Consider the following 25,364-nt stretch of genomic DNA (forward strand, 5'->3'; position numbering starts at 1 on the left):
CTTGAGAATAGTTATTGCACTAATTCACTTGGCTTATCAATACTGCAAATACATCTTGCTTGTTCACTTAGTTTCGTCTCATCCTTCTTTTTGCATGTGGCTGGTTGTCATGTTGCTGTGCCCCCTAGACCAGTGGTTCTCAACATGGGGTCAGTGGACCCTCAGGGGTCCTTGAGGAGATTCCAGCGGGTCCTCAGCATAACAAGTGACAATCACAGTACATTACTTTTACAAGTAAGTACAATAGAGAAAGTTCAACAATAGCTACTTAGATCAGATGTCACTGTTATCTCTCTACCTATTAGTATAGTTGGTTATGGAATTCTGAACCAAATCATATATAACAATGAAAATCTTATTAGATTGGGGTCCTGGAGACTAACCCTATAGGTCTGTAGCCTAATCATGCATATCAAATCAGGGTCTGTGAAATGAAAAAGGTTGAGAATCACTGCCATAGACAACCACCATTGAGGACATAATAGGTATTAGGCAGAATATCTGAATTTGACTTTATAGTAGGCCTAAAGAAGTGTTCTTTTCGTAATTAGATCATGGAGAACCTGCAGTAGGCTATATGTTTATCTGACCCCTGGCAATGTGGTTATTCAGCACAACGGAGAGAAGCACACAAACATACATCCAGTAACCTAATAAGAAAGCAGTTATGGTTGATCTGTTTAATGACAAAAAGTTGAACCAAAATTAAGCTACTACAGTATAAGAAACATCTCTCTCTCTCTTTCTCTCTGCCGGTTGTGTGTACTACTTATAAGAGAGATGCTCATATTCACAATACAGACTAAACTGCAGTATATTCTAAAGTGCTTTTGTTTGCCTTGTAAACCAAAAGTACTTCATTAGAACCAGAGCACACTGACTGCCAGAGAGCTACTTTAAAGGTACTTAAGCTCATATAAAGTGAACATTTGAAGATTACGAAGGATGAGTGCACAGCCGCAACATTCACAGCAATGTAGATTAAAGAAAAACTAAACGTACACACATTCAGAAGCTAAAGAGAGCGGAGCATCTGTGATAAAAGCTGTCAACAGTTTTTGAAAATATGTAATCCACTTGTATCCACTTTTTTGCCGAAGTATAAATATAGTGAAGGTTTGACATGTGAGGGCAAAAAGCACAGCTCTGGAAAGGAAAACGGACAATAACTGTACAGGTAGGCATGAGCAGACGCATCATGCATGCTAACACGCAATACAGAGGGAGGTTCTCTCTCTCTCTCTCTCTCTCATACACACACATGCACGCACACGCGCACACACACACACACACACACACACACACACACACACACACACACACACACACACACACACACACACACACACACACACACACACACACACACACACACACACACACACACACACACACACACACACAGACAGACAGACAGACAGACAGACAAAGAAACAGGTGCAAAGATGAATGGTAAATGGTGCATTTATATAGTGCCTTTATCCAAAGCACTTTACATTCACCCATTCACGCACACATTGACACACCGACGGCAGAGGAAACCATTCCAATGCCAGGTACCAACCTGCTCGTGAGCAGTTAGGGCTTCATTGTCTTGCTCAAGGGCACTTTGACACTAACCTAGGGGGAGCCGGCGATCAATCCAGGAACCCTATGATTCCCAAGCAGGCCACTCTACCACCTGAGCCAATGCCGCCACCCAGATAAACACACACACACACACACACACACACACACACACACACACACACACACACACACACACACACACACACACACACACACACACACACACACACACACACACACACACACACACACACACACACACACACACACACACACACACACACACACCGTGCAAGCCGTGCAAACGCAGACAGTTGCACAGACACACACATAAAATCCATGGCGTTACAGAAACCCCCACTACCATTAACCCGTTCAATCCGGGAACGCATCTGTGTCATTTTTTGATTTCTTTGACTATTCAAAAATAGCAGATCTACAAGCTCATAGCTTGTAGATCTGCTATTTTTGAAAAATCATGAAGGTTTGTGCAAATCTTTGAATATAAGATGTAAAGTAAAACATTAACTCACAATAACATATTTTGAGATGGTGGGAGGTCGGTAGACAAAAAAAGTTTGAGAACCACTGATATAGAAACAAGTTTTTTGAAACCTGTTAGGATTTAGAAGACATGTGTTCACTTTAAAAATATATATATAAATATATTCAAACTAAAGATTTGCACAAATCTTCACGATTTTTCAAAAAAATTGCAGATCTACAAGCTCATAGCTCATATGAGCTTGTATATCTGCTATTCTTTTATAGCCAAAAGAAATGAAAATAAAATCTCACAGACGCTTTCCCGGTCTTAATGGGTTAACTGAGCAGCTGACTGGGGAAAAAGAAACCCAGGTCAAGCCGGTCCAGGTGGTATAGTGCTGTAATGTGACAGTGTGATTTAAGTGTCCTGTCGTAGTGAAGCCTGTTATCTACCTCCACTAACCGGGCTGCACCGATACGGCCCGACAGCCAGTGACAACAGCTCAGAAAGTCACACTGATAATGCCTGGGTCCTGCCCTGATGAGATGACTTCTACCCTGTGCGCTCACACGCAGTATGAAAAAGCACGATTTCGCACATTTGAGTGGCTGTCATGTACATTTATATCATCACGAACCCTCCTCAAAGAGTCTGTGGTCTGGCCCCATTGCCTCTGTCCCTTCCCATCCAATCAAGCTAACTCAAAGGAGCAGAAATGAAAATTTGCTCATAGTTTCCTGCATCTCCTTTAACCCATTCAATCCGGGAACGCATCTCTTGTCATTTTAGATTTCTTTGGCTCAAAAATAGCAGATATACAAGCTCATAGCGCGGCACCGAGTGCCCCGCTATGAGCTTGTAGATCTGCACCTTTTTTTTTTTAAATCGTGAAGATTTGTGCAAATTTGTAAAATATTTTGTTCCAACCTTCAAAAAAAAAAAAAAAGTTCAAGGGACCCCCAGAAGCAAAGATTAGAGTTACAAATGTTCGCTTTAAAATATATTTTTGAAAAATTGATGAACAGCCAAAGAAATCTAAAATGACAGGGATGCGTCCCCAGATTGAATGGGTTACAAATGACTAGGTATGAGCCAGTCGGTCAGCCCAGCGAGCCAGCAGCCGGCTATATCGATGCGTTCTGCCTGATCAGCAGGCAGAGGCTGAGGCAGCGTGTCTTGCAGTCTCCTCACAGCAATCTGGATAATTAGAGTTGTGTTCGATCACTGTTCTGTCTCCAACAAGCCGATGATTATCTCCAGCACCGCGCAACGAGTGCTGATGGGAGCCCAGTGAACACAAACAGGCACGCACGCACACGCACACACACACACACACACACACACACACACACACACACACACACACACACACACACACACACACAGGCACGCACGCACGTACGTACATACATACAGTGAGTGTTAACTCTCGCACACACACTAAACTTAACAGTAAAGGTGCTCGGCTGTTGTTCACAACAATGTAAATGCTAAAGGTACTGTAGTAGTAGGCAATATTATTGATGAATTGAATACATGATAGGACCACAATGGAAACAAGCCCCAGGGCTTTTTTTGTTATCCTTTTAGCATTATTGTATAACTGTACCACTGTACTTTTGGCAAACAGTTAATAACGTATTCAATCAATTAATCAATAGGAAACCCCTGTACTTAGTAGTGGGCAATGGGGTCAGTTGCAGAATTCAAGTATGCCAGTAAAATACATTGGAATCATTGCAAACAAATGTATTTGTTTGTAATGATTCCAATGTATTTTAGTCGCGTATTGTCTACTATCAATGCTCTACTAGCATACTGTATAATATATTATAGCATAGATATATTAGCATAGCATTGCTAGTCGATTACAGTATGTAATGCAGTATCAATAGATACTGTCTCAATACTAGTGTTGACGAGACCCTCATCCTTGACAATATGGTGCAAAAATGCTAATATTTTCCAGAAAGATTGGCCAGCCAATATATCAGACGCCCTTACTTCCAGGAAATAATATGCCCTTTTCCCCTCTCTCTCTCTCTCTCTCTCTCTCTCTCTCTCTCTCTCTCTCTCTCTTTCTCTTTCTCTGTCTTTCTCTCTCTTTCTCTCAGCCCTTGTGTCCTTTCCTATACATCAGTAAAATGACTGCTGTCACTGAGGCACATTGAGGCAGTGTTACCATGGACACTAATTATCTCCTAAGACTGGAGCACACACAAGGCAAGCAGGCAGATATGCAAAAACACTAAACAAGTCAACAAACGTGAAAGCAGACAGAAAAAATATTTTCATTAGTTGCGGGCCATTGTCACACCTCCAGTTTTGGCGTGTAATGAGTGGAGCAGGGTATTGCACACAGGAGCATTACGTCCTGTAATGAGATTCCTCTCCCTAATCCCACATCTGTATGTGTGTTGCCCGGGCCTTCAGAATGCCTCAGGCTGGCTGAAGTATGCGGTACATGAAGCGCGCATTAACCCTGCCGCTGTGAATGAGAAGTAGACAATGGAACTGAATAGATGCTACGGTTATTATTGAACATGTTAATCCGCTTACGGAGTTAAGAAAGGTCTGGACGACATGTGGGAGACACTGAGGAGTCGAGCTGTATGGTAATGAAGTCAGCGACACTAGGCAGCGAAACAAGGTTCACTACAAATAATGGCATTGGCCAGTCTGGCTTTCATGCTTATTAACCTTACTGTATGGCGGGCTTGGATAATACAAAAAAAGACCTTTTTACCAAATTAAACAGTACAATTTTAGTTCATTTGGTTTCTCTAAGAAACAATATACACCTAAAAAAAATGTGTGTTTTATCCTAGATTAACCTGCAACCAGACTAATCTCTTCCATGGTTTTGGGGTGTTGGGCTGATGAAAGAAAGGTTCAAGATACAGTGTCAGTGACGTTATGCCAGTGACGCCAGCTGGGTTGTTTTGAAAGACAGAAGAAGCATGCTAGCTCATTAACTGGAATTTCCCCAGACCAGCTGATGTCTTCATTTTTACCGCTTCATGTTTCTGATGCAAGGGCTTATCAAAAGGCCCTCTTTTTAAAATGTCCTCCAGCACAATGCTGGGGCTCTTCAGGGGGAAGTATAGCTTCTGACTTAGATAAGACATCAATGAAAGCGAGAGTGCAGGGGGGAGGGAAAGCATAGAGCCTCGGCGAGAGCCATCACGCTTCCATAAGGTCAACCATGTCAACCCTACGCCAGTTAACTGCACACCAGAGAAGGTGGGGAGAGGGTAAACAGTCTTCCAGAAAAGCTCAGCCCGATAAGTATAAACCTGGACGTCAGCTGTGTGAAGGAGGAAACAAACGCCACACCTCTCACAGAGAACACAGACTCACCTGTCCTTGCCCGTCTCTTTCTTGAACACCATGTCGCAGTAGTTCATCCTGTCCTCCGTGGTGACGTAGATGCGTGCCTGGGGGTAGTTCTCCGCCGCCTGTCGCAGCATGTTGTACACGATGCCCTTGCCGTCTTTCCTCATGTTCCTCAGGGGCCCCCACACCACGTAGATGGTGTCGTTGGCCTGGCCGAAGAAGTACTGGGGTTTCTGCAGCAAAAGCGGCACGCTGGTGTGGGAGACCACCCGCAGGGTGGTCCGCCGGCCCACGTCCTGCTCAAAGCCCCGCGTGGGCGCGTTGTTCATCCGCCAGATGCAGGCGGAGCGGTCGATCTGAGCGCCGGCAGCCTGGCCCAGCATCTGACCTGAGCTGGACACGATGCTGCACAGATCACAGTGCAGTTTCAGGGGCTGGAGGAGAAGGATAGATGGAAAGTTGAATTTAAAAAAAAAGAGGAAAAAAAAATGTATGCATGAACGTACTAGCCTGGCATGGCCAGACTAATCTGCCGAGGGCCTTTTTCTTTGGCAATGGCAGATTCGTCTGGTTTCCAGGCTATGTACATACCCTCTGAACGTATGCTGTGCTGGGTTATCAGCCAAGTGCGGCAGTTTACCACACTCAAGTAGAGGCCCTTATCTTACAAAATGGTAGATGATCGCACACAAAAATAAAACAAATTATGGCTTGTGTTAAAGGATAAAGTTTGTAAGTACTTGGCTGACAAAAGGATGATAGTTTTACAGACTCTATATTGAATTTCAGGTAATGAATCTCTTCTCAAATGGACATAGAGCATCAATGACCTCTTTAAACATAAATGGCCTCTTTAAACACGACATGTTAATTTAGCCTACAATTTATGCTAATGTCATTACATTTCAGGCCACCACATTTAAATGTATAATTGAAGTGTTATATTGGCATATCTGTCATAATACTGTATAAATTGTAATTTGGTAATTATCTATACAGATATTCATCAGAATTTTATAGCCTTATATTATTTTCGCGCGCTTCCAAAGATCAATGTCACTGCACTCAGACATTGATTAAGTTAATTGAATCGGCCCCCTCCCAGATTACAGTGCAGTCGAAATGGACCCATCAGCTCCCCTTCGCCAAACGACAAACTGTCTTATTGCCACAGTGCATTATGGAAGAACAAGGAAGCTGCCGCATTCATCCACACTATATTGCAGCGGGAGGATTTGTAGTGAACCTTCAATAATTGCTCTTTGCTAAGCTCTGCCAGGGGAGGGAGGGAGAAACTCTCTGATCTGAACGATGCTGCTTTGGCTGTGAAACGGTGCATTTACCTAAATTAAGTTAATATGTCTGCTTTGTTTCGATAAGGTTAAGTGTACGCGAGTAAATCAATGCTAGAGAAAGTTCAGAAAGTTAAGAAAGGCAGTAAGAAAAAAATAAAGAACAAACAAACAACTGAAAGTTCATGTGCCATGGGAATATAAATGGCATTGGACTGTGTATGAATTACATACATTTGTACTGTATTATGCTAGTCTGTAAAGGTCACATGTCACATAAAAAAATCACGTCAACACATCATAACACAAAATAGCTTCTTTTTTTTTAAGAGTATAGCACTAACTAAATTACAACAAAGAGTTGGAGTCCTTTTATCTAACAAATAACTTGACAGCATGCACGGTTTATGGCAATAGCTCCTGATAGCTCCGTACATCCATTATCATCAGTCACAGCCATGGGACGGTGCCAGGCAACACAAAAGACCATGTTGGTTTTCTAGAGTCATGCCTCTATGGAGCAGTTCAAGGGAGCACCTGTATTACACCGTCTCTTTCTCTCTTTCTCTCTTTCTCTCTTTCTCTCTTTCTCCTTTCTCCCCTATAGGATTCAGTGACGGGTTAAGGAGTAATCTCAGTGCCCAGGCTTGTACCTCTCCATTTACCGGGTGGTTGAGACACACATCACAGCAGCCTTGAGCTGTCAGCAGCTTGTCCATTAGCCTCCCCGCTCCCCTCAGCCTGACTCATAACTCCATCACGCCTCTCAGCACATATAGATTGGGCTGGGCTCTTTGGGGACTGCATGCTGCCTGGCGAGCTGCAGGTTCAGTTAACCCTCTGTGGGTTAAATTTGTTTAACCACATGAACCCTAGCGCCCCTATTCTGGGAATGTCATAACAGGCGTACATTCAGCAAGAATAGCCGATCTACAAGAGTTAGGGTCACAATGCAAGAGATTTGCTGTAGAGGTAAAGAAAAGAGGGTACCCAGTATAGAGTGTAATGATTTAAAATAAAAAATACAAATAAACTAGAAAAAGTGCTCCTCGGAGCACAGGTCTCCGCCAGGTCAGGTACGTTATTCTGGCCTCCTGGTGGCGCTATAATAGGCCAATGTGAAAAGGGTGCCATTTATTCTTAGGTCTTTCACGGCAATCAGACACTGCATTCATGATTTGAGGCATTTTGTTCCAAAAATGTGTTTTGCTAAATTAGACCTGCTGGTGGCGCTATAACAGGCCAATGTGAAAAGGGTGGCATTTCTTCCTCGGCCTAGTGGGAATGTGCGTGTGAAATTTCACGGAAATCGCAAGCTGTGTGCATAGTTTGAGGCTTTTTGTTCAAAACGGACCAATCCTGCAAACTTTGGAAGCCAACCATAGGCAATGAGGATGGAATATGGGATATCGGACAGATCCGTGTTGATCACATGACTATAGAGATACTGTGTACCGATTTGCATGATGTTTGGATAAAATCTGTAGGAGTAATGTAAAAATGCACAAATCGGCCTCCTGGTGGCGCTATAACAGGCCCATGTGAAAACATTGGGGCAGAGGTTCTGAATTGGCATCCAGGGAGTGTGTGTGCACAGTTTCGGAGCGAACGGGCCAACGGTGCCGGAGATTAGCTGGTAACACACAGACAGGAGGGACACACACACACACGGACGGACGGACACACGGACGGACGGACGGAGGGTAAAACATACTCTCTCGCCATGCCTTCGGCCTGGCGGAGACAATAAAACAATTGGGACTGAAATAAAATGGTACTTGATTATATAAAACACAACATGCTGAGGGCTTTTTTCCAAAAGTACAGTAGTTCTCCAGACAAAGAAACAACAAAAATACCAACTTTATGGCCGTCCGCTGGCCTAGTGGTCCAGGCGCATACCACATATGCTGGTAATGCAGCTTGGCAGCGTGTCGCGGGTTCGACTCCAAATCTCGACGACCTTTGCTGTATGTCACACCCCCCCCCCCCCCCCCAATCTCACTCCCCATTTCCTGTCAACCTACTATCCTAAAGGCAGAAAAAGCCCCCAAAAATATCTTTATATATATATATATATACCAACTTTATCTTGGTATTTGCTAAATTCAAACCCTGGGTCTGCTGAAAGTATTACCTCCTGTAAATCAGTAAAATGTTATGCTCCCTCTTTGTGTATTTCTAAATGTGTTACTTAAGCATGATATATAATTCATGGCCAACTGGTTTGTGTTTACATGCTGGAGCGTACACTAATCAAAAATGGCAATTCACTTTTTAAATCCCAATAAATTTGCGCCTTGTTAATAAGTACAAAATCTACTCAGCCCACGCAGTCAAGCCTCCAATTTTAATTCCTCAAAAAGAGTAGGTGATTAAAAAAATGCTTAACGTGGCTGTCACTAATTTATGGCAATGGGTTGTGCACTTAACCTTGACATTCATTAAAATGCTCAAAACATGATTCATTAATGGGTGATAATTACAACATTAATATGCTATAGGCCTAGTCTCTGAGACTTAAGAATCCCACTATGACAAAAAAAAGACATTGATTAGCATTACAGTAGCTGTTCAGCTGTGTAAAATGCAACAGGGCACTTATCAATTCAAAGCACTTTTGGGTGCAGCTAAAGTTAAAAGTTGAAATGTAATTTACTTCTGAATTGCCATTTCAGAATGGATTCAATAGAAGCTAAAGAATAATTGCTTTAAGCTGCCAGGCTTTATTTTCCTTTGTGCTCAGTGATTTCCTGGTATCATTGGGTCATTTTGAAATGTCTGCATGGCAGCAATTTCTCATTAAAATTATCAACAAAGCAATCCAAAAACCAGCGCTCTCTGCCACTTCTGCCATTGTTTACGTTTTTAAAAAATGGCCAGAATGCAGCATTTTCGAGTGTGAATGAAAATATTGAATTTCTGCCTCACACCGTGATGGACCCGAGACGTGAATTCCAAAAGGCGGTCGGAGGAGCAGTGTCACAAGACAAATGTATTCCATTTCAACCTGAAAAGTAGAGTGGGAACAATGCATCACCACTCCAGACAGACTCAATCCAATAAGGGAAATAACGCAGGCAATTCGCACACCACTGGGGTTATGCATTATACATGCTCAAGAAAGGCTTATAACACCTCAACTACTGTGGATCAAAACAGAATATCTCAGTGTCTAGCAGGCACAGAGGACGTATTCCTGTTTCTTGAGGTGTTGCTACTACAACTTGTGCGGTGGACTTTTTTTTACTAAACGTTCATGACACCTGACAAGGCTATCAGCCTCTTGGGCTGTAATATTCTGTCTGTTGTTCCCAACTTCATCTGGAATTCTGGGAGCATTCTGGAACGCTGTTGACATTCAACTTCAGATAAATCACTGCCTCTTCTACTTTGCTGTGGTAAAAGTCACTGGCAATGTGAGGGACTTGCGAGGAAAAAAAGAAAGGAAGACTAATTCTGCCACGGCCGCCAGCCTTTCACATGATTTTCATAAATCTCTACGGGAGGGTGAGAGACGAGGTGATGGGTGACTTAAGCAGGCTCGTCTGAACCCAGAAGGAGGTGCAGACGAGGAGATGTGGTGTAATGCGTGACTGCCTCTGGGCCTCTGTCGTGTGCACGACGTTCCCTGGAGGGAGGGGTTGACGCCCCGCATTAACCCATTAAGACCGGGAACGCATCTGTGTCATTTTAGATTTCTTTGGCTATTCAAAAATAGCAGATATACAAGCTCATAGCGCGGCACAGAGTGCCGCACTATGAGCTTGTAAATCTGCTATTTTTGAGAAATCACGATTTTTTTTTTGCAATTTGGCCGATTCTTTTTTGAAAAACGCATGTTTCTATATCAGTGGTTCTCAAACTTTTTCATGTCAAGGACTCCCAAAATTATATGTATTTGGCCACGGACCCCCATCTCAAAATATGTTGTTCCAGCGACCCCCATAGCGCGGCACTCTGTGCCGCGCTATGAGCTTGTAGATCTGCTATTTTTTAATAGCCAAAGACATCTTAAAATGACACAGATGCGTTCCCTTCCCGGTCTTAAAGGGTTAATCCAGCAATACAGGCAGAATACAAGGCATCCGTTTCTCATTGAGAGGGAGGGCAACCAATGCAAATATAGATCCAGAGACGCCACCCAGGGGGGGGGCCTTAATAAGGTTAACAAATTAAGAAGATTCCCAGAGCCTTGACCTGACAGAGATTGTCAAAAGGTTCCTACGGTTTATAGACTATATATTATTTAGTAAATATTGGGGGTCCAGAGCGACGTGTCCAGGATTCCAAGCTACACTCCTGGTTCCCTCTTTTCCCACAGGGAGGAGAGAGTGCAATATGCTAATGTTCTTTCTCCGTCAGTGAGTGGGAAAGATTGCATCATGTTTGCATGTCTCAGTGTAGGAAATGTATTTTTCCTGCGTGCAAGTGCCCAATATCCGCCTCTATGGGTTCCATTTCAATTTCTGTCACTTCCTACCCTAAACAACAAACATGCAGCTCGGTCTTATATTGTGACGTGCTGGGAATTAAAAGGCTTTGATATTTCAATTTCCATAAATTGTATGGGGATATAGGCTACCGCAGTCTGAATGTAGGAGAATGGGACCATGGACCAAGGTATGCAAAATTACAAGGGAACAATGTTCACCAGAGACATCAAACAGGCTCTTTCAAAGCCATCACAGAAGAACCTGATATATTATGATGAATAAAGAAAAAATCCTTTCGGAGGTTTGGCCTTTGTGCTGCTTGAATACATTTTTAGCATCAAGGTGAAACATAGCCTTGTTAGATGATTATATATGAAATATTAATCAAAAGCTAATGCGTGGGTTATGACTCACAAGGAAAACATTACCTGAATGCAGGGGTGCATGGTACTAAAATAAAATCAAAGCAGTGATTTGAATATATGAAGTTATCTAAGGCTGTGAATGTTATTCTCATTTATTCAACAATAATGTATTGGACTGTCATGCATTTGCTGGGAGAGCAACATATTGGTGCTGTGTGCACCGTACACACGCAGAGACATTGGAGGCACCCTTAGTAGTTGTTTACCAATGTGTCCAACTGGAGACATTTTGGTTCTGTTTTGGTTTGGTTTGGGAGACAGAAAAGATAAAAAAAAACAACAACAATACAAATAACACCCCACTGCCCAACCTCTCAGCATCAGTGTTGCATGTACACCATGCACACCATTTTCTCCACAAAACCCATAAACTAGTTTAGAATAAATCAGCTGCATCATAGAGTTGAAAGGAGAGAATGTCTAAAGGCAACGATTGCTAAGCATTAGCTAGACTGCTCTCCTTCCCTCTTTTATTTACATATGTTGTATGGGGATATATAGGCTACAGCATAGAGCTGTCTGGAGATTTTTTCTGCCCCCCTTAAATGATTTTCAAGGGCATTTGGTCAATTTTGAGTGCATTTTGCCCCAACCCCCTGTTTATTTCAAACCCTGGATGTTCAAATGTTATTATGAAGTCTATAAGTGACTATACGTGACTAGAACTATTTAGGCCTTAAATAGTTCTTAAATTCTTAAATTAAATGTTAAGACACAGTGGCCGCTACTGTAGTTTGAGCTGGTCAATTGGCAGACTCGGCCAAGAACTATCCTACACATTGTTTTATCCCGGTTCCATACAATCTCCCATCATGATTCCTAAGTAATAGTATTTTGAGCTGAGAGTGAGACCATCACTGTGGATGTGTTGTGTGTCAGTAATATTCCACTGACGGTGTGCAAGTTTGACTAATGACAACCAGATCTAACCAGCAGATAAATATTATGACTTTCCTGTCATTTCCCTTCATTTGGAGAACCACATACAGACTGGAGGATGCTCAGACCCATCAAATGGTGAAATGAAATGCCATAATGTTCCAAATCTGTCAAAATAGCGTTTGACAGCACTGACACAAGCCATGTGTGTACACGTGGTAAAGAATTACTTAATGTGCAACACAAACTATAAATACATAATCTGAGCTTGCTAGGCCAAGGGAAAATTCCACAAGGGTAAAAGCATAATGAGTCAAGGTTATTTTGAAAGTTTCCAGATATGTCAACCCCCCCCCCCCCCCCCCCCCCCCCCCAGCCCCCCACACACACATATATCATTTAGAGACTCTTTTAAACAGTTTCCTACAAGGAGGAAGAGGAGAAAATAGAGTTCAGATTGGTGGACATCACCTGTCCCTCCGGGCGACAAAATTTGTGACAGCGCCCTGTCACAATGACGAGACGAGGTCAAGGTGTTGACCAGAATAATATCCACTCAGGCCCTGGGGCCACACTTGGGGTAGCCAAGGACCCAAGGACAACTTTTCATTGGTTCAATATTTATGAAACCCACAGACACACTGAACCACTTTCACTTTCAAACATTGTCCAAAAATAGGTAGGACATTAATTTACGGCGAAAGAATATGGAGGTATGAGGTTTCTGGCCGACAGCGACGGTATGCCTCTAGCAGTGAAGAGACAGGCAGAAACCTCTTATCTCCATATTTTAACTTTTTGTGTTTTTTTCGTAAATTAGCGCTCTACTTGATCATACAGCTACAGCGTCACATAAAAGCATCAAAAGTAGCAGATCTGAGCGTGTGTGTGTGTGTGTGTGTGTGTGTGTGTGTGTGTGTGTGTGTGTGTGTGTGTGTGTGTGTGTGTGTGTGTGTGTGTGTGTGTGCGTGCATGCATATGTGCGTGTCTGTGTGTGCTTGCACACAATGTATTTATGCATTTACATAGAGAAGCCCTTCACTCACCTCCTGTTTGGGAATGCTGACGTAGCCAAGGTGGGGTTTGAAGGCTTTGTGCGGTGGTCTGGAGAAGCCAGGAATCCAGTGTCTGCTGAACGTCTGGCCAAAAACCGGCTCCAGGAGGAAATAGGGCTTCTCCGTGTACACCATGACCACAAAGAGGCTCACAGCCACTATCAGACTGGATGCTATCATCAACTTCCTCTGAGGATGAAGAGAAAAAGAAAAAGAAATGTAAGTCACTGTTGTTTCTATACATTTTTTTAAACATTTTATGTATTGGATGAAATAAAATAATATGATTGTATACACTTGTAACTGTAGCCAACTAAAGAGGAAGAAAGAGCGACAGAAAGAGAGACGATCGGTGAATTACTTTGCATCAGAACCTGCTGGGTAGAACAATGTAAATGTTATGTTAATGTTGGGCAAAAGACAGATCCAGACTGAAATGAAAACAACCATTAAAAATGACAATATCTCAGATGCAAGGAAGTCTGCAGCCTTGACAGCGTCGGAATGAGACGCTGAAAGAATGGCACCCCTGATTTGCAGATATGAGCCCACTCACATTCAATCGGCATTGTAAGTGTCCCACAACTGACAGAGAGAGAAAGAGACACGATGCAAAAGCCAATCGGTATGTTGTCTGTTCAAGGCAGGTGATGTTCTCTCACAGCTCTTTTCACCCCAGATCTATGAAATACTCCAACTATTTGATGGCATAAAGAAGACACATTGAACTATGCTAATACACCCCTGTCGTACATGGCCGAGAGGACCACTTAATCTCTGTTCACTGAGCCGGAGAGCTTACACTTTTCACTAGATGGAGCTGTCATTTCAAATACTGTGAAAGAGCTGATGCCACACAATCCACAGAGTTGTCATCGCGTCATTTTTATGAGTGACAGGATTAGGAGAATGTCCGTTTTCGCCAAGATGGCACATTGTCGTTTCATACGTCGCTAAACGGCAAAATGATCAACTGGAGGACACGACACGAATTAAAACTTGGCAGAAACAGTTGGGGAGCAATGAAAGCTATGCATACCCATTAATCATAGTGTAGAGGAGAGGGAGAGGTCTTGCAGAGGAGACATTAATGGCAGGGTTGATACAGAGATCAATGCACAGAACAAAGGAAGAGAGAATGGGAAAGAGAGAGACAGACAAAAGAGAGAGCACACACATCAGAGAAACAGTAGGGAAAAGAAAGACAGGCTAAATGACTATAGCACATTACGATATCTTGGATCCTGAGGTGATAGTGTCCAGCAGAGACACTATATTTGGGAAACTTCAATACATTACTCCCAGCCAGCAATGGGTGGAAAAATATTTTATTTTCTTTCTACATTTTTCATAAAGGCGGTGCTTCTTTCTAGTTGTCCGATTGTGAGAAGATTGGATGTGGTGCAAAAATAATGTGGGGATGGGGTTGGCGGGGTGCTGACAACCAAGCCAAACAGCATGCACCACCTACATGCTCTGATCTTCCAACATCAAAACTCCCAGGAGAGGGTTGGAGGCCTCACTTCTCTGAGGAGGATCAAACACGTGGGGGCGGATGAAAAGAAACCGAGGTGACCGTTCACTGACAAGACTCTTGCGTTTACGCTGCAATTGCATGTACGTTACATCACCAGTAGTTTTGTGGCTTCATAATAGTATCTTTGATCAAAGAGGTCTCGACTTTGATCCTACAAAATGAACATACAAGAAGAGGCTGTGAGTCCAATGTGCTCCTTTTAGTGTTTTTTTCCCCACCAAACCAAAAGTAATACATGTTGCTATCCAGAGGGGCATTTCATTGACTGCTAATATTGTGTAATAGCTGGCCATTAAGAGGTGATTATGGAACATTAAGAAAAAAGGAGACCTCCCCGCATACCTGCTGCAGTGATACAGCATCCATCTGTTCCAGTGACAAGTGAAAAAGAGGACAGAAAATGTCCTCTTCTCCTCCGACCTCAATCTGGCCACAAATCACCAGGGAAATTATGTGTCACAGAGTATTGAAGCAATTGGACGGCTAGGGGGGGGTGTTATAGGGGGCTGAGCGTCCATCGGATTTAATACAAGAGAACCCACAATTTCTAATTTCCTCATCGGTTAGGGTAATTACTAGGTGGCTTGTGTAACATTCCACAGAAAATCTGCAATCATCTGGCCATGTCTCACTAAAACTGGCAAAGAAAATGATTATATGGAGGCAGGAAAGAAACTGAGAATTATAACACCAAGGGCAAACCTCAAAAAGAGAATCCTAACCTCAAGTCAATCTTAAGACAATTTATTCGAGGAGTATGTCTTACATTATGACTCTAGATTCACTAGTAGTAACCTTATTTGTTTTACTATGATATCTTTCAGTGAGAGACATAAACATTAACTGTACCACTGGTTGTGGGTCAATTGACCCACAACACCTATACCCAGAAGCAACCAGCGGGCAATTTCCTTATCTGTGGAGGCCCTAAAGCTATTGATCCTGGTTCACACATAATGTGGATGGTGTTGGTGGGAGCAGAGGGGGTACGGGGGTGGTTCACTGGACTTGTAACACTGGAGGGCCATAATTCTCTCCAGCCATCCCATTCTATTGTGAGCCTGTGTGACCAGATTTCATATAGACTTATAGGGAGAAGAATCATCAGGAGGATATTGATTGCTACCTCGACCATTTGTAACGCCGACCTTATTGGGATGAAGTGAGAAATTGGGCAGATGAAAACTGACTGGACATTCACAAGAAAAAGTAGAGGTGTGTGTTGAATATGAGGGTGTCATTTTCCCCCCATTGATAATATTTTCTGATCTCCATTTTGATCTGTTGGGCACCATCTCAAAACTATCACGACAGCAATGTGCCAGTTTTTCTATAAACACAAAATAGTCAATAAATCAGTAAATAATAAAATGATCAGCATGCAATGCCCCTTAACTTGAATAACGAATAGAAAACTCGAAGCACATTAGCCATGTATCGTGCAACCAAAATAGCACCTTCAGCGAGCTCCATCTAGGCATGAAAAGAATATATTTTCAGAGAAAGACCACTCTACTAGCGTCTTAGCTCAGTAAACAATGTGGCCCATGCTGTATTTCATTTCAAATGCTGATCGCGATGGGAATTGAAATAATGAGAACCCTCAACCTGATGAAAATGGCTCATGAAAAAACATAACTCCCAGTTATTTTCAGTGTCCTCCTGGGCAATAGAAAAAAGAAAAAAAGAAAACAGAAAATTACATTTGCAATGCAAAATCACTACCTACTTGGCACCTGATTCTCGCCATAATGGTCCAGTGAGCAGTTAAAATCCAATTTCAATTAATCAAGGATTCGAGGAAATATTTAACAGGCCTCCATCTCTCTCGTGTGCTCTCTCTCTCTCTCTCTCTCTTTCGCTCTCTCTCTCTGTCTTTCTCCCAAGCCAAGGCAATAAAATAGAGACACAAACTAAAAAAAGTTAATAAAAAATATCCTCTGATGATGAAGTAGATTGAGGTCCATTAATTAATCATACTGCAAGAAGCTATTTAATATATTGTGGTAATAAAAATAATAATAATATGGCTAGTAGGAGTATGATATATGATATAGTACTATCAATTGACGCTGTGACTTAACTTGCTCCCATTCAAAGTTGTATTAATTAATATTATATATATATATTATATTAATTCAAATATATATTAATAAAACTGGGAGTAGGTTGTCACAGTCACAGTGTGCATATGCATATTCTATAAAAAAAATGTACTTGCCATGATCAGTTAAACCTAAAAGCGCCTGCTTCTAGGTGCAAGTTTGATTTTCTTTTAACAATTAACATGATAATACACTGTCTTAAATCTCATCGGTACGAGTTTGTTTTGTCTGTTTTTCCTTTTCTCTCCTCGCTTCATCTCTGTTATGCTCACTAAAGAACTAATAAGACCAAAAAGTGAAAACTGAACTAATGGAACAGCAATACTTTTGTACATACAGCAGTGGCACCTTGGCCACCCTCCATTCATTCCCAAATGAAGACAAGAGGACAGATGCTGGCTTTTCAGCGCCGCCTGCTGCCACACAGCTCAGGAGGACACGGCTGTGACATGGTGGCAGAGATACCAATGTGCTGATCCCTGCACAGCCCAGCAGAGGGGGCAGTCCCCTCACACAGCTGGTCTGTGGCAGGGCAAACCCAGAACAGTACAGCAGTGCTCCAAGGGAGGAGGCTGACTTTCTGCTGTACGCTGCCTCACAACTCATCCAACCTGGCCTTTTGGCATGTCATTACAGCATAACATTTTTATAAAAATATGTAATAATTCAAAAAAATGTAAATCATTTCAAGGAATTTCAAATATATATTTATTTATATAGCAGCTCACAATGTGTCTAATCATGATGCGTTGTGAGCTTCCACTGATCTGCCACTATTTAAATGGATTTCAGCTGACTCCTGCCTTACATGTTTAAACATAGAGTCTGGTAATGCCATGGCCGCCCTGTCCAAACTTAAGCTATCGATATAGCAAGTTACTAAGTGTGTAGTTTGTGAACATAGCCACACAAATCACAATGTGGTGTTTAGTGGCAAAACTGAATTAACAGGCTAGCTGCCAGTATGAATTTGCTACGCCTCATTTGGCTAAATGGAAACAGTGATCTTTATTATAAATACTTCACCTATTATAAACATGCTTCATAGGAACAATTGTAACTAGAGATTTTGCATGCATCTTTATCAGTATCAAAATGAAAACTCATATGTCAAGGTTTCAAAGAAAAAAACATGACATTTGTAAATAATAGTAATGTTATTCCGTGAGGAAGAAGCCCAACAAACCCGCGGTGAGGCCTTAGGAGGGCCATTCCATTCCAGCGTACCGCAAGCAGAGCGAATACCATTAGACGGCCCAATCTAGTGGTATCGGCCCAAGGAACCATCACGCCAGAAGGAAATGTTTGGATCGGGGCGGTGCATCTGATCTGGCGCAGCGCTCAGGTCCTGGACCTGGTGAGACGAAGGAGGAGCCCGGCCAGGAGACAACCCACAGAGCCTAGTCCCTCCACGTGCCAGAGCCTCCCCGAGTCCCGGCAGAGTACTTCCGGAGAAGCGGACTGAGTGGCCCTGTCTTTCCCTATAGGACTGACCGTGGGTGCTACTGGGACGTAAGTCGGGGCTTGATCAACCCTGGCTGGGTCACCTGGGCGAGGGTGTATGTTGTATGTTGCGAGACCCGAAACACCCTATGACCCCAGGCTACAACACTGATGATGCGTCCCAGTTGCATCCATGCGATGTATTTATTTATTATATTATCAATAAAATCAGGGTTTTGCCAATTCTTTGGGGGCCTATACTTATATATCCTGGTGGGCCGGGGCCCACAGGTTAGTAAACTGCTGGTTCACATTCCCGATGATCCCTCAGTGGACAATCACTTAATTCTGCGATTGGTTCTCACAGCAACAACATTATTCAAATCCTATTTGTGCGTCCGTAGTGCATACCGCCCCCCCCGCCCCCGCCCGCGCCTATCAACGGTCACATTTGAAAAGGAAATCCCTTGATCAGGTCAAAAAAACAACAACCCACTAATCTGTCATGGTGGCATAATGATACCACCATATGATGATACCATACTGTACAATCTTAGTTCAGACCAGTTTGTGTGTGATCATTCTGCTGGGGCTGGGGGGGGGGGGGGGGGAGTAATCAGCGGGAGAACCCAGTCTAAACCATTGACGGTATGCAGAAAAATCACACTTCCTTCTCCCCTCGTTCTCCCTGTCTTTGTTTGGGTGTGTTATTGTGTTTGGGTGTAACTGTATGTATACACTACAGTATATGTGTGTGTGTGTGTGTGTGTGTGTGTGTGTGTGTGTGTGTGTGTGTGTGTGTGTGTGTGTGTGTGTGTGTGTGTGTGTGTGTGTGTGTGTGTGTGTGTGTGTGTGTGTGTGTGTGTGTGTGTGTGTGTGTGTGTGTGTGCGTGCGTGCGTGCGTGCGTGCGTGCGTGCGTGCGTGCGTGGGTGCTAATGGATATATACGGTACATATATACTGTACATGGGGTGAGTGGGTTGAAATGCTGTCAAACTCCATTTCACTAATGCATATCTGATATCAAATACAAACATAATCCCCATGAGTATATAAAGGATTAAACATTTTAAGCATTTGCATCTGGCAACCTTCTGGGAGGAGGGGAAAAAATATTTGTCACGCAAAGGTTCCGTTATGAGAATTGGAACATCATTCCGCAAAGCGCCAATCTACATTTCAGAAGCAAAGCACAGCGGAACACTAGGACTCACTGGAAGTCTTCCTGGATGCCATGCCAGCAACCCATTGTGTCGTGTTGAGACTGACACAGCTGTCACTCTACTATCCCCAACCCCCCCATGAAAAAGCAACAGCACTTAAAACAATTGCTTCCCCCTGGACATGGGCTCCCAATCTCATTTGATGATGTTATTTCTCAGTGTTGATCATGTTAATGTGACCTACAAATGCTGCCCTTGTAGGATATACACTACAGTATGCTCAACTAAATCAAGGCCTTTTAGACCTAGATCCCCCCAAGATCTGGGTCGGTCTGGTTATGGAGATAACCCCAATGTATGAAACCATCTGTTTTATATGACTGATGATCTGAAACTACAGCCTTTCTCCTCCTGGCACCATTAAATAGTAGCTGCGATTGTTGCATAAATAAAATAAATCTAGAAGTCTAGTTTGACATCCCCACCGGCCACCGATGATGTCACGGGCAGGTAAATCTTCAAGCTATCCACAGCACGCCTCTGAGACACAGAGTGAGCAAACATAAATTGTACCACCATATAGTATTATGTAGATAAGATTGAAAAAAGATTAAGTGTTCCTTTAAGCCTTCAAAACATGGAATGCATTTCCCCATCTACAATAATTGTTGTCAGGGGCTTTATTTAGCACTAAGATCAAGGTTGCCATTCATCTGAGAGACCTGAGGCTGTTAAAGAGCTTTAAAAACAAGACTTTTAAAGAGCTTTAAAACAAGCGCCCTGTTCCCTCATCTATCCTATTGTCAAAGGCTACACTAAGTGCTAATATCAAGGTCAATACTCTCTAGGTAAGAGAAGCGAGTCGATGTTGCTTAGCTACAAATCACAAAATGTGTTTCACAATTTATAATGTGTTGGCAAGCATTAGGCTATTTTTAGTTCCAAGATCAGGGTCGTACTCATTTAAGACCACGGAGACCTTTAAAATGTGTTGTTTATTGCTACTATAGCATCTATTGCCAGGAGCTATAATTAATGGCTTACAGTCTTCCACTAAGATAATGAGGACTTGAAAGTAATACTGCTTGATACTTGAAAGAATCTTCTGTCCCCACAATCTATAATATATATCAAGGGCTATATTTAGCACCAACAACAAGCTTGATACTTGTTGGCTTTCTCTAATCACCTACTGTAAGTAAGAACCTGATGTGCACCCTGCTCTGCCATTGAAGATGACTACCACTGACATTAAGCCTATACGTTTGCCAAAAGCCAATTTAACATAACCTGATCTTGGTGGACTTTTAAGTGCTGCTGGCTGTTAGTCACAGATGGCCGATAGAGCGGGGCAGAGGAGAAAGCAAGTCAAGGACAAGGCTATGCTGGTGAAAACAGCCATAGCCATGTGCCCTCTCTCATGGAGGCCAGAGGAATTATGCTGGACACAAGTCAGGGCAGTGGCCTACAGTACAGCATGAATACCAAATCTGCAAGGTGAGAAAAAAAAAGTGTATTAAAGAAATTGTAAGTGACCATAACTTAAGTTCAAATGCTGCAAGGAAGTCCAAATGCAATGCACGACAGATGCCCTATAAGTGCTCTATTAATAACCTGCTATTATTATGGTATATTGTACCCTTTTACAGGTAGAAAACTGCCAATACCAACCTTCTCACTCATTATAATATCTCTCTCTATTTCTCTTTCTCTCCCTGCATTTGAAGGGTAAAACCAGTACAGGGAACCTGGCTATTGGGAAAAGCATCGACAAGAGAAAATCTATTTCAATTTGCCAGATGAGTGCGCAAGATTACTGACATTTAGCAACTGATATTTTTCCATGAAACTCAATGCTGGCCCTTGTACAACTTCATATTTTTATCATAGGTCCTGACTGCTCACACAGATATGATACAGTGGGACAACACATGGGAAGATTATGCTATATCTGATATCATGGATGGATAGATGGATGGATGGATGGATGGACAGAAAACCTGACCTGCTGATCAAGACACAATCACATATCAACAAAAGATATAAGTTAAGTATTTAAAAAAGTATAAAACATATCTGAAAAAACATTGGCCTAAGGGCAGTGTGCATACAAAGACAGACAAACGCACGCACACGCACACACACACACACACACACACACACACACACACACACACACACACACACACACACACACACACACACACACACACACACACACACACACACACGAGGGGTCGGCTAGCATCTTGCCGAACCACGGTGTAAAGACAACAAATACCATTGCTGCATTTCACTCCCACCTCCACTTGTATATACAGATATCTGGCTTCTGCTGAGATATTCCAGTGGATTAAGTTGTTGAAAGATGTGTCCAGCAAAGATTTTGCTCAAGTCTTTCAGAGTCAGAAAACTCAATGCAGCCTGAATTTTCATGCGCATGACTCCAATATACCTCTGAGATACAAACACACTGTAATAACTGCCAAGGTTATTATCATCTTCACTGTACTGTAACATTTGAGGGTTTTTATTTATTCACCCTTGTGTTCCTTCTTTCAGTCCAGAGAATAGCAAATAAAAGAGTACAAAACAGCCCTGCTAATACCCAAATCTGACTTCTAAAGGTCCCCCAAGGTACCAGGCAAAAGCCCCTTTCTAAAAGTCTGCCAGGAGGAGGTTGGCCATTCAGTGCCAAGCAAAAGGAAATATCTATTCCATTAGAAAGGGAGGATGTGGCAGGTTCAATGTTAGCTTCCTGAGCCTTGGATCAACAAACACCTTAATGAAGAGGAAAAGCATGCTTTTAAAGGCCCAATCCATGATCGTGTGTTGCTTCCTGTTGAGTGACTGCTGCCATAAGCTCTATTTACACAGTGATTTATGAGACATTCTTTTTTGAGTGGTGCCAACCACTCCTATATCTGACTTTGTCCGTGTGTCCGTCCGTATGTATGTATGTATGTATGTATGTCCAATAAACAAACATTGATGACAACATCAATACGGGGCTCATCAAAGGCACCACTCTCTTCACACAGGGTGTGATTTTTAATTAACTGACTGTACTTATGGGATAAGATCATACAATATTTAATGGTTAAAATATTAGCTCTGGTGTTCTGAACCTATGAAAGGTCTGTTGATATGTGTAATGTTTGGAAAATGGCACAAAAGAAACCTGTCCTCTGAGTGGTGATTGGTTGACAAAGCTTATTTCAAAATCTCAAGACAAGCTCTTCAAGACCAGACTGTATCTTTAAAGGGTAAGTGATATTTGGGGGGGGGGGGTTGTTAAAAAGGTTAAAGTACTATATTCTGATAGTAATCATTGTTGCAGAGCATTTGTTCGCTCACAGGGGTCTCTCCAGCTCTCCAGCTCTTTAGTAAACAGAATATACAGTAGTACATTTTCAGGTAGGTGACGAAATTTAAGCCAATCAGGAGAGAGCACTGAAAATGCATTTTTCTGTTTAATAAAGAACTGGAGAGACATGGGTGACTCCTTTTACTGAACAAACACTGTATAGCAATGAGTACTATCAGAATATAGAGCTATTTAACACTTATTTTAACCAAAGTAAATCACTTACCCTGCCTTTAAGATACAAAGAAAAGCTTCTATTCATAAAGGAAAGGTAACAGATAAGCAGACAAAAGGCACTCTTCAAAGAATGTCCCTTTCCCCTGGTCGTCATCTTCCACTCACACTACAGCGAATAAAACCTTACCGCTCTGGAACAACCAACAAACAGTAAAACCAAATTATTCATTAACGGCAGTGCTTTTGGTGATTTATTAATGGTCTTGTATAGTCAAACTTTATGTTACAGTTTTCAGTGTTACACAGTAAAAAAGAATTTCCCCACGGTGATGAAAGTTAATCTTCTTGTCATCTGTTTCTAATACAGAGCATTCTAAAACATAAATGTACTACAGCTGTTGCACACTGTAAACACTCCAACCAAATGGCTCACAGGTCACAGATATACTGCCAATAATAAAGTTCTTCTACGTGAGTCTGAAGCCTGATTAATACTCAGTTGTGCACCACTTGCAAGCCAGTGTGAGAGCTTGTAGATCTGATATTTTCGACACGCGACACTAGCACGCAACTAAGAATAAATCAGGCATGACTCTGCACATTCAGACGCAATCCAGCACTGCTGCTGTGTACTGTAACTAAAGTAACGAGGTAGGCGCAGTAGGTGGCTATGAAAGGATATCTTCGCATTAGAAATTACTGTGTGTGTGTGTGTGTGTGTGTGTGTGTGTGTGTGTGTGTGTGTGTGTGTGTGTGTGTGTGTGTGTGTGTGTGTGTGTGTGCATCAGTCAGTATAGGGTGGGGGGGATCAGTGGCAGATGCAGTTACAGTAACAAGACAAAAATGACAGCAACGACACAAAAAGCATATCCACCTCCACTCGCCAGGTGGGTATGTAGGAACACAAAATAGAAATCTGCATAAACAAAAGACGCCACTCGGCCAAACCCCCCCCCCCCCCCCAAAAAAAGCGATGCGACTAGAAATATAACTGACTCGGTGAGTGCTGGAAAGTCCTCCCAAAACAACAGCCGGCCTGCTGATCAACTGCAGTTTACTCAGAGAACACCGTAGATTGTTGAGCTTCTGCCCATTCCCTTTGTTTGTAACGACCCCCAGTGCGAGAAAGAAAATCTGCAGCATTTGGCAACGTTGCAGAATTAATCGCATACTGAGGATAGTTTTTTTTTAAATCATTATATATACTATATATTGACCATTTTATTTTATATCCTCACTTAACCATCAGAGCCCCTATTTGCTGCTGTCAGCCTGTTGAGTCTGCAGAGGCAAACTGCTTCCCCAATGCAGGAGCCCAGAGCCTTTTAGGCCTTCCATTAGAATCCCATTGGGGATAATAACAGGAACAATGTTATTTTTTATTAGCTGTCTCGGTCGAGCCCTCGGCTGTGACCAGACCTGGCTCCTTGTTGCCACGATGCTGACTTTATAGCATAACTTGACAGATACCAGGAGAGAGAGAAACCTTTAAGAGAGGAACTGAGAGCTGAACAGAGAAAAAGACCCAGTGGAAATGATATTGTTCTGGTCCCCATGAGAAAATCATGTTTATGTTTTAGTTTTGTTTGTTACAGTTAAAGGTAGTGCAAGTGATTTTCTTTGGTTAAAATAAGTGTTAAATAGCTCTATATTCTGATAGTACTATAGAGTGTTTTTTCAGTAACAGGAGTCTCCATGGGGCCTATTACGTCTATAATTACCACCAGGTCTTATGTCTTAACTTAAGACGTGGAGGCGAGGCCAATGCCATTTTGCTATTATGAGTGTGGTAATCTGCGCATTGTGCGAAGGTGCTACACAGTAAATGGCCCTGAATTGTGTGTTTGGGTATTGGCTGCCATTGTAGCCTCTGTCTAATTATGTGACTGTCTCATGTTCAAAACACATCTGTGATATCTCTTGACAAACCAACAAATATTCACATTCTCAGTTGTCTATTATTAAAGCATCTCCCTCTTTCTATCTACAGTATCTCAGCGCAACAAGTGGACACACAACGCGCATAAGATGGTGGCGTTATGACTTAATTACCGCATAAGACCGGGAAATAAGACATAATAGGGCCCCATGTC

General features: G+C 42.4%; 1 protein-coding gene across 3 annotated transcripts in view; it reads right to left on the minus strand.

The window, feature by feature from the left end:
* The window catches only part of st6galnac3 (ST6 (alpha-N-acetyl-neuraminyl-2,3-beta-galactosyl-1,3)-N-acetylgalactosaminide alpha-2,6-sialyltransferase 3), a gene marked incomplete at its 3' end in the record, with an annotated part of 60,410 nt that overhangs the window by 28,018 nt on the left and 7,028 nt on the right, over positions 1-25,364 (minus strand). For all 3 annotated transcript variants that reach the window (XM_084056435.1, XM_084056434.1, XM_084056436.1), the window contains exons 2-3: positions 13,471-13,668; positions 5,417-5,826 (exon numbers count right to left, since the gene is read on the minus strand). In XM_084056435.1, the coding sequence (XP_083912561.1) occupies positions 5,417-5,826; positions 13,471-13,668 (608 nt within the window). The remainder of the gene's footprint in view (positions 1-5,416; positions 5,827-13,470; positions 13,669-25,364) is intronic.

Source organism: Gymnoscopelus microlampas (assembly GCF_963454915.1).
Source record: "Gymnoscopelus microlampas genome assembly, chromosome: 5".
NCBI classification, from domain to species: Eukaryota; Metazoa; Chordata; class Actinopteri; order Myctophiformes; family Myctophidae; genus Gymnoscopelus; species Gymnoscopelus microlampas.